Raw genomic sequence first — 14,942 nt, 5'->3', positions numbered from 1 at the left:
TTTTTCCTAAGTTTTTAAGTAGTGTTAAGTTAGCGGTATTGCTGGTTTTAAGTATTGCCATTTGTGGAAATGGTGGTTCGAGCTAAATTCACTGATTAATTTAGCTTTGTACTTAATTAATTTTCGTCTAAATTACAACAGGGTACGGTCTGTAGGTATTTCTGCCTGAGGTGATACTCAGTTCTTTGTATGGATTTTTCCCGAGACGTTACAGCCTGGGTTTGCTCATATGGCCTTGGCCCGAATGCCTTATAAAGGCTCCTTTTCATGGAATATACTCCCCATCTTTTTGGGCTTTTGTTTTTTTTTTTTTTTTTTTAAACGTTTGCCTATGTGAGCCGCTAGTCCCTTTGAAAAGAGAGCGTGCGCGACAGAAATAAACAAGAGTTCCTTTTACCTTTGTCAGGACGCGAAACTAGTAGAGAGAGACTAGACTGTTTGACTTAACCTAGATCTACTTAACTCAACTTGACTCAAAGCAAGCCAAGCTTTATATGACTCAGTTGGTTTTGAAAGTAAACCAAGTTCAATCATAGTAAATTTTGACTCCACTTGACTCTAATATTTTATATATATATCTATAATATTTTAAAATAAATAAATAAAAGTTAAAACTATCTTATGTTGTTTCTTATTTTCTTACCATTTTCTTTTCTTATTCAACTTATCGCGCCGGATCTCTTTTTTCTCTCATTGGTCACTCGCTTGAACTGACTCAATGTCTGTTCAACTTGTTTAAGAAGTACAGCCTGCACTTAGCCACTTGCCCAAGCTCGCTTTCTGCACCAACAACAAGATACGTCTATTACCACACACACACACACACACACACACACATATATATATATATATATATATATATATAATTCTTAATTAAATATTTGATTTAAAAGTTAGGCCAAGTGTTGGTTGGGTCAATTGAGCCGGGTAGTTAGGTTGAGTTAGGTTCACGTTGGGTTAGTTTGCTCAGTTGAGTCAAATGCAAGTTAGGTGCTGAGTTGGGCTGGGTTGGGAGTACGCCCGACTCAACTCAAAATAAACTCGCCTTACGTTGATCCATTAACTTGTCTTTAGCTCGACTCAGAAGGTTCGACAAATAAGCCTCTCCAATGGCAATTTCAAGGGAAGCGCTGATGAGTCAAGCCAATCTTGGCATAGCTGGACCTGGCTCGGCTTTATGGACAGCCCTATCGATGCTGTCATGGCCATCGACCGGGCCCACATGTAGATATGGTCCGATAATATGAACCGTCCATGTTCTCGTTACTAACACGAGTAAGCTATGTTCCTACAATCTTGCTTCAGTGATGATATTAAACATTGATTTTAAAAGTGAATGAGATCCATTGATGTTATCCCATATAACTTAAATTCCACAACATCGACGGTTCAGATCATGGGAACACTCAGCATGTGGGCCACAGTGGGCAAGACGAATCCATAAATCAGCATCTACATTTCCCTTCTTTCGCGGAACCCTCCCTCTCTCCCTCTCCCCCTCTCCGCCGCCGTAGTCCGCATGGAGATGGATTCTAGTGGCTTGACCTCCTCCTCCTTCGACAAAGATCGCCGCATTACCTTCTTAGAAATGATGGTCCACACCCTCCCCGCAGACTACCAAGAGCAAGACATCAACCGTCTCACCCTCGCCTACTTCGCCATCTCTGGCCTAGACATCCTCAACGCCCTCGATCGAGTACATCTCTCTCACCCTCTCTCTCAAAATTGATAGATACACCCTGTTTTTTAATATTTCACAACGCAATTACTACCAAAGTAGAAAAGAAACGGTGCGCCTCTCTATTAGGGGTCGTTTGGATGCCTGTAAATGGTTTAAGTGGTGCTGTAAATCAGTTAAAACCTTTCCTGTTTGGCTGTAAGCTGTAAATGATTGTCTGTGTTTGGATAGCCTGTAAATTGTTTGAGTCCTGTAAATGGAGCGCCAATCTTTCTTCATTAGGCTGTAAATGGAGAGCCACAGCTTTTTGCCTGTAAATCAAATGAGGCTGAAAGCTGTATATGATTTACAGGCATTTTTCAACATCCAAACACAGATTGTAAATCATTAACAGGCATCCAAATTCCCAATGAGAAAAGATGGGGCTGGATCCGTTACAAAGTTTTTTGTAGATTCCAATGTGATGTGCGAGACCCACTAGGTGTGTGAATGAAGTTCAATCCATCCATCATGTGTGTCCTCTCATGTTCTCTGTGGTGCCCAAAATCTGGCCGATCCAAAACTTTGGTGGGTAAAATCATGCCCAAAAACTCGAAAATTGCGTGGTGGGTCTCATCTAGGTTTTGGAATGGCCTGAGTTCTCGTCAGTCCAGTCATCCTGGTGGGGCACATCCTCTGAATGGATTGGATGGCATATACAAAATAAGGTGGACCCCACATGCAATCTGGAAGATTTTAAATGGTGGGCATACCCATCCCAACTGTTCTTTGTGGGGTGACCCACCTGAGTTTTGAATGGGCTTGAATTTTTGGCTGCCGAGGAGAACATGAGGCCGAGGGTGGGGGCACATGATGGATGGATTGGATGTCATGCATGTTTCTTGTTGGACCCGTAATTGTAGGTTACACATTACCTAGCAGGCTTTGCAGTGGATACGGCCTTGAGAAAAGATATCTAATATTTCTTACTTTATATTGTTATAGAGTACTGAATTTTACCACATTATTTTTTTACGATAATTCAGATCGATAAAGACGGAGTCGTCAATTGGGTATTATCTTTACAGGAACATCCTTCGAATGAGTCTGAATTAGAAAATGGTAATTATTGTGGATGAATTGTATGATGTGTGGCCTGCATCTTTGCACATTTTTTGGCTGATTTTTTTTTTTTGATGAGCGAAGTTTGTCATTTAGGGGTCTAGACTGTTGATCTGCTGTGCTTCACCATGCCCCAGAAATCTGCTCGATAGGATGATTTTGACTTAATTTTGTGGTCTACAAATAGATGGTTAAGAAAGAGAAATGCGATGATGTTCCGTGTTCAACTGAAAGAAGGTCCAAGACTGGTCACTGGGATGTTCCAATCTGGGAGGTTATTGGGGCACAGTCCATCCGTGGAAGGATACAATGGAATAATGGTCTGGATTGTCCAGCCATATGCCCATGTGCCAGAATTTGAACCATGTAGACCATACAAAGACAGGAGCTGTGTATGATATAATTCCTATTGTTTTCTATGATTTTATACCTGGACTACTCTGAAGTGGGCACCTAAGCCTCTCCACCATACATTGGGCACATCTTTGGTGAGCTAGACCTTGGATTTTGTGGACCATCATCTGGATGGACCACAGCCTAAAGATCAAGGTGAATGGACAATGGTAGCTGACCAATTGGTGGCCTGTAAATGGACAGTTCACTTGATGCCGGACGAAAAAAGGGCAATTGTCCAGATTCAACATGCACAGTTTGTAACAGCTAGATAGGGTTGGCTAATCATTGTGACTTTTTGGCTTTTGGCCAGTTATGTGGTGACCCACCAAATCAATGGTCATAGGAGCTATGATACAATGCGGATTCTCTATACCTTATTATGGCAAAATTTCCATGTAGAGCTTAGTCAGCCTAGCCTACTTATGATCAATAAAGACCATTGGATAGGAGGAACCTACCATATATTGCACATGACCCAGGAAAAAAAAAAGACTATAAATTCAGGCGTGCCAGTTCATTTTACCTTAGTAATAAGCTTTGAAGCCGTTGTTTGCTGGGCTTTAGGCTAGCACTCGCCTTATGGAATGAAGCAGAGAGAGGAAGCGTTGACGCCTTGCGCTAAATGAATGAATTAAGCAGAGTAGGATGTACTGAAGCCAATAGGTTGAGGTAAACACCTGGTTGGGGTGTACTGGATCCATGTTCAATCATGGTGGACCCCTCCTATCAAATGGTTCACTGTGATCATATGTGGCCATGCTTGGAACTCACTTGAATTCTAGGAAGCTTTCAGAGCCTTGCTAGGCGCACACCGTTTAAAAGTGAACTAATGCACATGCTACCACATATGCCAACGTGGCATACATGTGGACCATCCAAGTCATCCATCAGAAGGGTACCACCATGTAGATTTCCTATGCCAGGAATCAGGTTGGTCCACTAGACCTGGTAGGCCACCATTAAGTAAACAAATGTGTGGATGAGGAAAAAAAATCACCCGAAGTTTTCTAACTCGCCCACTTATTTCTAATACCATGGCACACTTACTGAGTGGACGACCTTTATCTTTCGGCAGTGTCGTCTACTAGGTGAGGTCCACATGATGAAGGGCTTGGATTTTTCATATGTGCCACTCTAGCACATGTGGTGGCATCTATATCAGCTGACCTGTACACACGTGCGGGCTTCGCAAACCTCAAGCTTGCATCAAAATAGCGTTTCAGTTTAATGTATTAGCATACTATGTACTGATGCTGATGTGTTATTGGTCTGTTTTAGGAGAATTCTATGGATTTCATAGTTCAAGAACTTCTCAATTTCAAGCACATGATGTCTGGGTATGAATTGGAAGTGAACTTTCATATTGAGATTTTTTTAATACATTATCTAGAGGCTATTTTATGTTGTAACGTGGACAGGTTTTGAGTCGCAATGATAGCCACTTAGCAAGTACATACTGTGCACTAGCCATATTGAAGATGGTTGGTTATGACTTGTTGAGTATTGATTCGGAGTCAATTGTGGTCTCGATGAAACACCTACAACAGCCTGATGGGAGGTATGTTTGTAATGAGAAATTATCACATGCAGGCGCTGTTCCAATGTTTCCCACCAACGTGCTATTTGTGAAGGACATCCGAACAGCAGAAAGGATAGGCTGCACTATGAAGATTTCCTGTTATGAAAATCAGGCCGATCTGCTCTTTAGGCAGCTGCACCTGCATGTGAGTCTGCCTATTGGTTGTTGATTGATTTTGACATCAGGCAGGCCACTCTTATTTTCATCCCAAGACGATCTTCATGTTGCAACCCACCTTTTGCATGGCTCAGATATCCTGCACAAGTGACATGTTGTAGGAAAGATGAGGCTATATGTCAAAGTTTGCGTACATTTACAAAGCCCGTATGTGATCTTTTCTGAATTTGTAACTACAGATCTTCTTCGTCTTCTTCTTCTGTGTTTCCTTTTCTCTGTGGTTCTGGATTGCTTTATGTACGAGTTGTATGGTTTCAAAATATCTTGATTTAGAGGAAACATTCTCTGCTCAAGCAACCATACAAGTGGGCCCAAGCTCCCAGTGTAATCTACACTAGTCATGCCTCAAATTCTTCTTCTTCTTCTTCTTCTTTTTTTTTTTTTTTTTGAAGAGTCATGAAAATTATATTAAAAGGAAAAAAGGAGAATACAAAACAGAAACAAGAAACAAAAACAAACACAGGAGCAGGGCCGCTGAGGTAGCGGGCTGACTAGGCTCCAAGGAAAAGGAGATTACAACCTTTAAGCTTGTCTACGCTAGCAGCCCATTCTACAATAAACTGCTTAACTCTGCGCACTAGGGACGTTGCGGAATTAGATTTGTCTCTAAAACATCTGCCATTTCTCTCTTGCCAGACAATCCACCAGATAGGGGTGTACATCGAGTCGAACCGAGTCGAGCTGGCCTCAGCTCGACTCGGCTCGGCCACTTGCTGACCTCAGCTCGAACTCGGCTCGGCTCGGTTCGGTCAGCAGCTCGGGCCAGCTTGGGCCGAGTTCTAGCCAAGTTCGCCATCGAGGCATTTCCACAAACACCTGGACTGCACCTTCAAAATCCCTCTGTATGTGAAACAAAAGCAATGGTTTTACAGGTATTTTATCAAACACCTTCTAAGCAACATAAAAACCAAGAAAAAAGGGTATTTGTTTCATGTACATACCTTCCTTGCCACCAGCCACACTTCGTTGAGTCATTTTATCAAACACTTGGTGAGCAACATCAATGGCGAAGTAACCAAGTCATTGAACTAGTTCGATCCGAGTCGAGTCGAGCTGGGGCCTGCTCGAACTCGGCTTAAACTCATTTTCGAGCTAAAAAAATCAGCTCGACTCGGCTCGAACTCAGCTTCGAACCGAGTTGAATCGAGTTTTTTCGAGTCGAGTCGAGTGAGCTAACCGAGCTAGCTCGGTTCGTGTACACCCCTACCACCAGACAACCAAAAGGGCTATTCTCCAGATAGGACTTATTTGGATACCAAAATGAACGCCATGCCACGCCTTCAGAAGAGAGCCAGTTGAGGTCGGGAAGCACCAGGAAATACGAAACGCAGGAAGGATCTAAGAACAAATCTGGTTAATGAAAGAGTACTGCACGACCAAATCTGCGTCAAATTCTTGTATTATTATTTTTTATTTTTTATCATCATCGAAGAGAATTTCCTACAGATATAAACAGCAAAATCATCCCCATCCAAAAATTGTAGCCATACAAAAACACCCACAACCCTAGTCAAACTCATTCAAAAAAAAAAAACCACCACTCTGGTCGATCTCATTCTTGTTCTGAGTGTGACTCCAATGACTTGTTTCATTCTCGACCGATTCTCTTTCGCCTAGGTTTCAGATGATATTTAAAACCATGATTGCAGGTCTAAGCGAAATGTTCCATTTCATTCTGCTTAGCTTTGTACAAGAACTCCTTTTTGTTAATAGTGTAACATTTGTTTTGGTGAGCATTCATAAGATTGGCTAGGTAGCATTTCTATTTGCTAGCATAGGTGACAAGGAAGTAGAGCTTCAATTTTCCTTGATAAATGAGCGTACGCGTTATTGTGTAAGTTTCGGAAATAGTGATTTTACATTGATGAGTTGTCGTGGCCGTGCATTTCCTAGATCATTTTGGTTGGTCCATCTTCAAAAACTTGTAGAAGAAGTTCCATTTGGTAGCAGCAGCATGCCACCCTGTCCGCATCCCATGAAAAGGACCATGGTCAATGTTGGATGGGCATCTGGGCATCAAACCTTTATCAAGCAAAACATGAAAAGCGACCCCAAATAAGCCGGGGCAGGGCTATGATGGTGATGATGACTACAATGGAAAAGAAGTTTCTTCTAAAACCAGAGAAAACCAAACCAATGTGATGGGGACATCTTGCGCATATGCATGCCCCCCTTACGCACGTACGCAAGGAGGGCCCCGCCTTCAATCTGAATCGATGACGACATCCATGCAGGACCTCCTAGTTAGAAGACTGTGTTTTGGTTTCTTGGGGTGGACCTGATCATCATGTGGATCCCATCATTGGATCTCATGATTGTGGCCCACCACCCTAGGTGACCTAGGACTTTGAGTTTTGCTTATTACCGTTATTAGGAACATCATGAACGGTTTAAATTGCATTGATTAGTTGTTATTTTTGATTACTTCGTCTTTAAGTAATAGTATGCGCACATGGCGCGACTTTTGGGGTATATGTTTTTCTTATAAATAAGCAACCCCTTGTAGGGTTTTTTTCATTGAAGATGATTAATAAAATTTTGTGTTTTCCTGCTTCTCTAATTCTCTGAGTTGTGAAAACCTAATTAGGTGCGAAACCCTCCATTCTTCGAAGGGCTCTATCGTGGTGTGAAGCCATACTTATCCCAAATCGCCCCCATCTCTTACCTTCCATATTCCTCATCTCCTACAACCATTCCCTCATGAAATCCACCCACGTTTGCAGCTAATTTTTCCCATACAGCAGATTTTCAGAATCTGGCCCTGCAGGAGGGCTGAAACTTCAGTGGAGTACCGTGTTCAAACCGATCATCCGTTTGGCCTGAAATTTGGAGGGAAGGTGGCCCATCCTTGGCCGACCAGGCCCTAGCTGGCCGATTCCAGATTCGTGGGCCCTACACATGTGTGGGCCGCCATCTACGCACGTGCGTCAGGCCGGTTTGCTGTCCACACGTGCGGGCTGGTTACAGGTTCCCTCTCGTCTCTATTTCATTCCTCTTTTGCCTTGTTTCTATAACCCTAACCCTAGGTCATCTCAAATCCCCAAGTTCTATTCCACTTTTGAAATCTTTGGTTTTCCCGAATTGAAACGTGAGAATCCCTTGGATTGGGAAATAATTATTTGCATATGTGGATGAATCTACTATCCTTTGAGCATTGTTTGGTCCATAATTTTTAATTGATTCAACCCTAACATGTGTAGGCTTTCACTCTTGTAGATTCCCCTTGTTAAATGCTTGACTTTATGTGGGATGTGGAATTATTGTGATTGTTTCTAAATTATTATGATTTAAAGCCTAAAATCTTGCACGTCATATCTAATTTTCATGTCTTGCATCACAATGCCATTGATCCCATACAGACCCATGTCTTTCTGTCCTTAGCTTTAGCAACCATTTCATCCCCATATCCTATATTTGCCATTTCAACGTATCGTCTAAAATCGGTACATTTCACTTGATATGTACTGGTATTGACCATGAATGATACGGGTGTATCAGTCCCATATCAGCTTGGAACAGCCCAATACAGGCGATATATAGCGGTATCGGTGGTGAATGATGCATTACGTGACATACTGATTCCAAACCTTGATTTCACTCTTTGTAGTGCACTCCGGTGAAGCTTGGACTGTTAGTAACAATTAATGCTTGGGAATTCTTGTAGAATTATTGGTGATTGGATGTGCTACCGAAGCTTTTGAGACTAATCTCAAGAGATTAAGATTGTGAAGGCAAGGGAGAGAAACATAAATTCCACACAATCAAGTGAAGTTCAGGCAAGCAAAAAGAAGGCTGTCTTGGTGTGGGAGAATCATGGAGAGAAGGGGGTTCTTTGTGAATGGCAACAAGGGTTTGGAGACGAACAAAGTGCTATGGACAAAGATTGTGGTCAATAATTTCGAAGAACTTGTGTTGCTAAAGGAAGTAGATTTGGTTCTGAAGCATGAAAGCCCAAGTTCCTCGAACTTATTGACTACAATTTTTGTCCATAGGAACTAGATTCAAAGTGAAGAAGAGGGATAAAGGTGAGATTCAAAGTAAAGAAGAGGGATAGAGGTGAGATTGTGGGTGACTGAAAGGTGGGATGCTAGGTAGACATCTGGGTGAGCAAATGTTTCTATGACATCCATTTCCCTAGCCTCTATTGGGAGGCTTCTACCGAGGAATCCCTTGTGCAAGAATGCAATGAAGAGTTGGGGAGCAAGCTAGTTGAGAACATTTATTATTATTATTATTATTTTAACTTTAGCTAGTTTAGAACATTACTTATAGAAGGAACTGCAAAGAAGACGAATTGGAGGATTTCACTCTCTTAATGGAATGATGCTTTAACGAGCTGTTTGGATTTGGGCAAAGTTGTGTCTCAACCAGTCGTCATGGACAACCGTTAATGTTCATGGTTTGTCAACCCCGTGTGCATGGGAATCAATGCACTTTTGGACAAGTAATCATGGACGTCTAGTGTAACCACTAGACCATGGAATGTGTCTCCTGTGGAGAAGTGGAACTACTTGTTAATGGCACTTCGTAGTTTCAGTGGACACGAGGATCATATTTATCCACACACATGTATGACATGTTTCAATGTGCCATGTGTGCGGTTTCCCACATGTGCATATGTACCTCGGTTAATCTTCAAGCACTAAAAAATGTGATACATGTGCCAATGTGCACTTGTATGTGTGCCACCAATTAAACTTTAATTCCCTACATGTTCCACAATCTATCTTGTCTATGATCCATGGTGTTTGTCAACTAGCATTGACAACATGCCATAGATTGTTAACCATGATGCAACTATGCCTAAATCCAAACAGGCTTCAATTCTTGATCTTGGAGATGATGCAAGCATTTGGAAATGAACCCATCAAGCTTGTTTTGCACTGGTTCCTGATTCCAAGTGGAAATGGAGAGGATTTCACCCTCTCACATATGCTGATATATTCATACATAAAGTTTTAAAGCATTTACAGTAATGCTGAGATGGAGGAACCATTATGACTTATGACCCCAGGGTTTCCATAATTCCTCCCGACAGGGCAAATTTTCAAGCTGTGAAGTGTTCTTGTAACATACCTATGTCTTGGAGCGTAGATTTTGATGGCAAACTTGGTCCTTTTCTGCCTTGGCCCCTCACGTGTTTGGTGGCTGTTATTATTATTATTATTATTTTTATGATGAACTTCATTTATTTTACATCATCTGTACTACATATAACACGAGTAGTGTTTGGCCAATTTTGCCCCTGCAATTACTTCCAGAGGGCATAGAACATTGAATATTTCGAGAACTTGAAAGACCTTTTAAGTAAAGCTAGGGATATTTCAAGAACTTGAAAACGTGGCTGGTGTTTGACAGATGGCTCAGATTTCTTCCACAAAAGCCAGCCAATGGCTTATATTTTACCAGCAGAAAGCCTCGACTGACTTTCTCTGCCCTCTAGGCGTGGATTTTTCCCTCCATTTCTCTCTTCCTTCCTCTGGCCACACCTCTCTCCATGCCCACGTGCGATTGCATGTGTCACACCCCTAGAATATAATAAATGCACACCATAAAAAATATATGTAATATAATACACGGTTTGTTCGTATTGATTTTTATTTTATATCTTAGCTTTTGATCTAAATTTTAATACATTTGGCAGCTTTATGCCCATTCATACAGGGGCAGAGAAGGACCTCCGATTTATATACTGTGCTGGTAAGAAAGTCGCGCATATATCATGGCATTAATGCATATGAGATATACTTCTCCCAAATGTCATTAGGCTCCATCGATGTTTCAGCTGCCATCTGTTCTATGTTAAATAATTGGAGTGGAATGGACAGAAAGAAAGCCAAGGAATATATACTCAATTGCCAGGTCTGTGGCTAGTGCTCCTTTTGTGATTTTTCCGCTCTATGCTGCCACCATTTTTCCTGATAAAATGCCTTTCAAAGATGTTGGGTTTGTCATGCATCTACACTAAATATTCCAGCTGTCATTTGCAGTCATATGATGGTGGTTTTGGCTTAGTTCCGGGCTCAGAATCTCATGGTAAGTAGATACTGCAAAGTCCATATTATCTTGCGACTTGCATATTTCAACTATTGCTTTTTTAGTGCAGAACTTGGTTGTCGTACATGTTTCAAATATTGGTTTTTAATGCAATAATTGGTTGGTTCCAGCTTGTAGATGTTCTGTCCCAAAAATTAGGCATGTCCACTCATCAGGTGGCGACGTTATACAAAATATGACTAAGGAAACTTGGCTGATTTTGTTTTTTAACCGTCCATTTGTTTTTTGCATTGTAATTGACCTAATGAGTGGAGCAGCCTGATTTTTTGGCCAGGTCATCTACACAGTGGACCAACCTGTTGGATGGCTTCAATCTCGTACATCTTGGCACATGTGCTGCTGTTATGATGGCTGGGTTCTACACTCATGTGGGATTGGCAAGGCTCATTTATGTACATATATGGTGCAAACAAGGGGCTGTTGTACGGATGAGTCATCTGATTCACCTTAAACTCGAGAAAAACAATCCAAAATTCACTAAAAGAGATTAATGGAGAAGCACCATAAGGAGGGTACCTCTTGGATAAACTTCAAGAAATCACAGCTATGGAAAAAGAGAAAACCCTTCTCAAAAAAGATTCCAGCAAAAAGAATATCAATCACTCTAATAAGAATCCCATTAAAATGTGTATATACATAAAACAAAATCTGGGGATAAATCTCAGCCCTTGATTCTAGGATCATCTCAGCTCCTGATTATCTAAAAACCTATCCTTGAAATTTCCGACTTGTCTGATTCAAACAGAAAGAAAAGACCGCTAGATTTAACCCAAAAAACACGCTATATCTTGGCCCATAAGCAGTGCTGTAGCATACCTCTTTTTGCAGATAAATAGGTGATAGGTCCACATGGGTCATCATTAATTAAACTGTGTGGGTCCATCCACAGCTTCATGAATATATATCCATGTTTATTGCTTGAGAAAGGTAACTGAATGGTTTTATAAAGATATCAATGGAAAGATGTTGGTTCCACACATAAACTAACTTCGAAGATGTCTCCTGCTCATTAGATGAGCTGGTGGAGACTGTGTAGTGTGTGTGAGCGATCCAGGGTTCATTCCCTGATAGTGATCCCAAAACAAAAAAGAAAAAAAAAAAGTAACTTTCAAGATGCAATAACTCGTTGGCAGCTTCTGTGGCTATGTTTTCTTTTTTGAAGTTCTTTTCTATTCATATTTACAGGTTTTATATGGTGTTTATATAACAATTCTGTTAATCCAACACCATTTGGTGTGACATTGCTGGACAAGTCAGGTTGCTCCTTAGCGGCAGTCTAACTTTGACTTGATAATTCCTGAACTCTCCTACTGAGTTTAAATAGACCATTTCTTCCTTGTGTCCATGACTAACACAGGAGGATTTTCTTTCGCTGTCAAGATAAGCTTTGACAATTTTGTAGCATGGGCTTGAATCAGCTTCTGTTGAGGTATGAGGGGCCAAAACCGCAAGAGGTTGCTTTAAATTTCAGGGTCTGTGGGGGAATTATTAAGCTCCCGTTGGGCCGAAAGCCCATTTTCCCAAATTGCCACCACTCTTATTTCTTGTCCTACAAGGGAGCTTGAGGGCAATTCATGCTGATTTTTAAAACTCATACTGTCTGATGCTGAATTCAGTTATGCACTTAATATATTTCTGGAAGCACGCCTTTATTTCAACTGTCACACTGGAATTATCACTGATGCACAATTTGGCACTTATCCTAAGTCCAAACACACACTTAGCAATTTGAATTGCTGCTGTGATTATGTCAGTGAGGGATGGAATGTCTTTATTCGTGTATAGATCCATTTACAGCTTTTCTGGTTTCAATCTGGATGTCACAATGTATGGTCTTCGTTCAGATTGTTTGTTTTTCAGGCAATCCTCCTGATGTCTGTGTCATAAAATCATGACTTTGGGAAAACCTAAACAAATAAAATGATGAGCGCTTCTGAAGAATCACATCTTTGGCATATGCATTTTAAAAGAAAGTATCAAATAGACTAAAATAGTACACCCCTTTCTTTCCAACTTGACATCTTTTTTTTTTTTTTTTTTTGGGGGGGGAGTGATCGTGGGAAAAGTCAACTCATCTGTCTGAAAGCTTACTATCTATAACTGTCTTAGCAACACAGGTGGTGCGACTTACTGTGCGGTTGCAGCTCTACGGTTGATGGGATTCATCAAAGATGATAGTCTATCCAAATTCATTTCATCTTCTGTCATCAACGTGCCAGCGTTGCTGGAGTGGAGCTTGGAGGTGTCTTTTCTTCTCCTCCTTTGTTTTCTTTCTTTCTTTTCTTCTTCTTCTTCTTCTTCTTTTGTCAGTCTCAAAGCAGTATGTGATATCAATATTTTTGTGATACACCATTCCTAAGGTAGCTGCAGGATTCTTCTGCATCATGAAAATGGATGATTGCAACCGATAGTCCGCATTTAATGAGGCCCAAATTGTACGAGGAGTGCCATCTTTAGGGATCTCCAATCCCCCATGTGGCCCACAATATGAACGATTTCAATCACCAAAATGCAGGCCAAGCAAATTCTCAATCAACATCATAGATTTCCTCATCATGGATTGTGCTTTCAGGTTTAAGATTGAAGTGTCATAATAAGCACCTGATGTCATTTCTGAAATGTATTAGATGGTTGGATATTGTGATCTTGCGATACAAATTCGACAGGGTGCATTTTGCTGCCCTCTGTACTCTAATATCAGTGACAACCTCTGCAGATGTTAGCATTTGAATGTGAAAGTTTACACCCTTCCCTTTTCCTACTACAGAGGCAAACAATTGATGGTGGATTTCAAGGCCGAACCAACAAGCCTAGTGACACATGTTATGCATTTTGGTAAGCCCACATAGCCATGAAGTTAAGGGCTTCTTTTGGATTGATGGAATCCAAAAGTAACTGTATAAAAGAAAATGTCTTCTGTAGATCTGTCATTTTCCACCCATTGTGACAAGAAAGTAACCAGTGGAATACGATTTTCTTTTCCAAGGTTTTCCTCAAAAAAGGGTCTTTCCCTTTCCTCCAAAAAACTCGATTGTCCTCATTTCCACAAAATTTTTGAGAAACAGGTTTTACTTTTTGACCATTGACTATTCCACAATTCTCTGAACATGATGGAAATTAAAACAACCAACCTTTTTTAGATTCTTTTCAATGGATTTCCTCATCCACAGTTTCCCTCAGATATGACATTTTCCTTTCCAAATCTACACTTTGGATTCCATCAATCCAAACAGGCCCCTAAGAGTCTGCAGCTGCATTTGGTGTGATGTTTAAAAAGGGCAATGTGGCATTCAGGGTCGGCGGTGTTTTGAAGATCTTAGGAGCTCACCACTTCTTTGACAAGGATGCTCTGCGTGCTTTTTTGCTTTCCTGTCAGACCCCATTACATGGTTCTTCACCTTCTCTCTCTGCTGTCATAGCTCTATTATTAATTGTAGATGCAGTCCATTTTAATCCTCCCAAGGTTTACACCGTATATGTGGCGTACATGTATGATGAGGTGAACCGTCCATTCATCGTAAGGCTCAATAAATGGATCCTACACCAAAAATCACTCCAATCGGACAACCTAATTGTGAAACATATGTTGTACAAAAAACTGTCAGCTTGATTACTATTGTCCTATTGTTGTAATTTTTTATTTTATTTTTTGGTCCATAAGACATTTGTCCTTGTGCCTGTGAATGGATGGTTTGGAACACCATGTACATGCCGTATGGAGAGTTTTCATTCCCATATTTATGCTATCCATAAGGATATGAATAGCATCCTCAGACTCCCGTGCTATACAATTGGGATCCAGGCTATTGATCTGATGTGCCCCACAATAGCCCCCCAAACCTCCTGGACAGGATGATCCTAACCTTCTACCAGTGTCTTGGATCCCCAACCTATATGGGGACATAAACAGTTAAGAAATGCAGCAAACATTTAATAGGAACGAGGATCCAAAGA

General features: G+C 41.0%; 1 protein-coding gene across 1 annotated transcript; it reads left to right on the top strand.

Moving 5' to 3' along the window:
- Positions 1-1,446: 1,446 nt before the first annotated feature.
- LOC131243676 (geranylgeranyl transferase type-1 subunit beta-like) lies at positions 1,447-14,740 on the top strand. Its single transcript, XM_058243183.1, has 10 exons — positions 1,447-1,696; positions 2,704-2,779; positions 4,454-4,512; positions 4,594-4,733; positions 10,576-10,631; positions 10,717-10,793; positions 10,922-10,967; positions 13,106-13,230; positions 13,756-13,823; positions 14,283-14,740. Exons 1-10 carry the CDS (start codon positions 1,520-1,522, stop codon positions 14,596-14,598), a joined length of 1,140 nt encoding a protein of 379 aa, XP_058099166.1. The 5' UTR covers positions 1,447-1,519; the 3' UTR covers positions 14,599-14,740.
- Positions 14,741-14,942: the final 202 nt, after the last annotated feature.

The sequence above is a fragment of the Magnolia sinica genome, chromosome 4, assembly GCF_029962835.1.
Source record: "Magnolia sinica isolate HGM2019 chromosome 4, MsV1, whole genome shotgun sequence".
NCBI lineage: Eukaryota > Viridiplantae > Streptophyta > Magnoliopsida > Magnoliales > Magnoliaceae > Magnolia > Magnolia sinica.
Note: the sequence above shows the minus strand (reverse complement) of the source record. Positions and strands in the feature narration are given on the sequence as shown.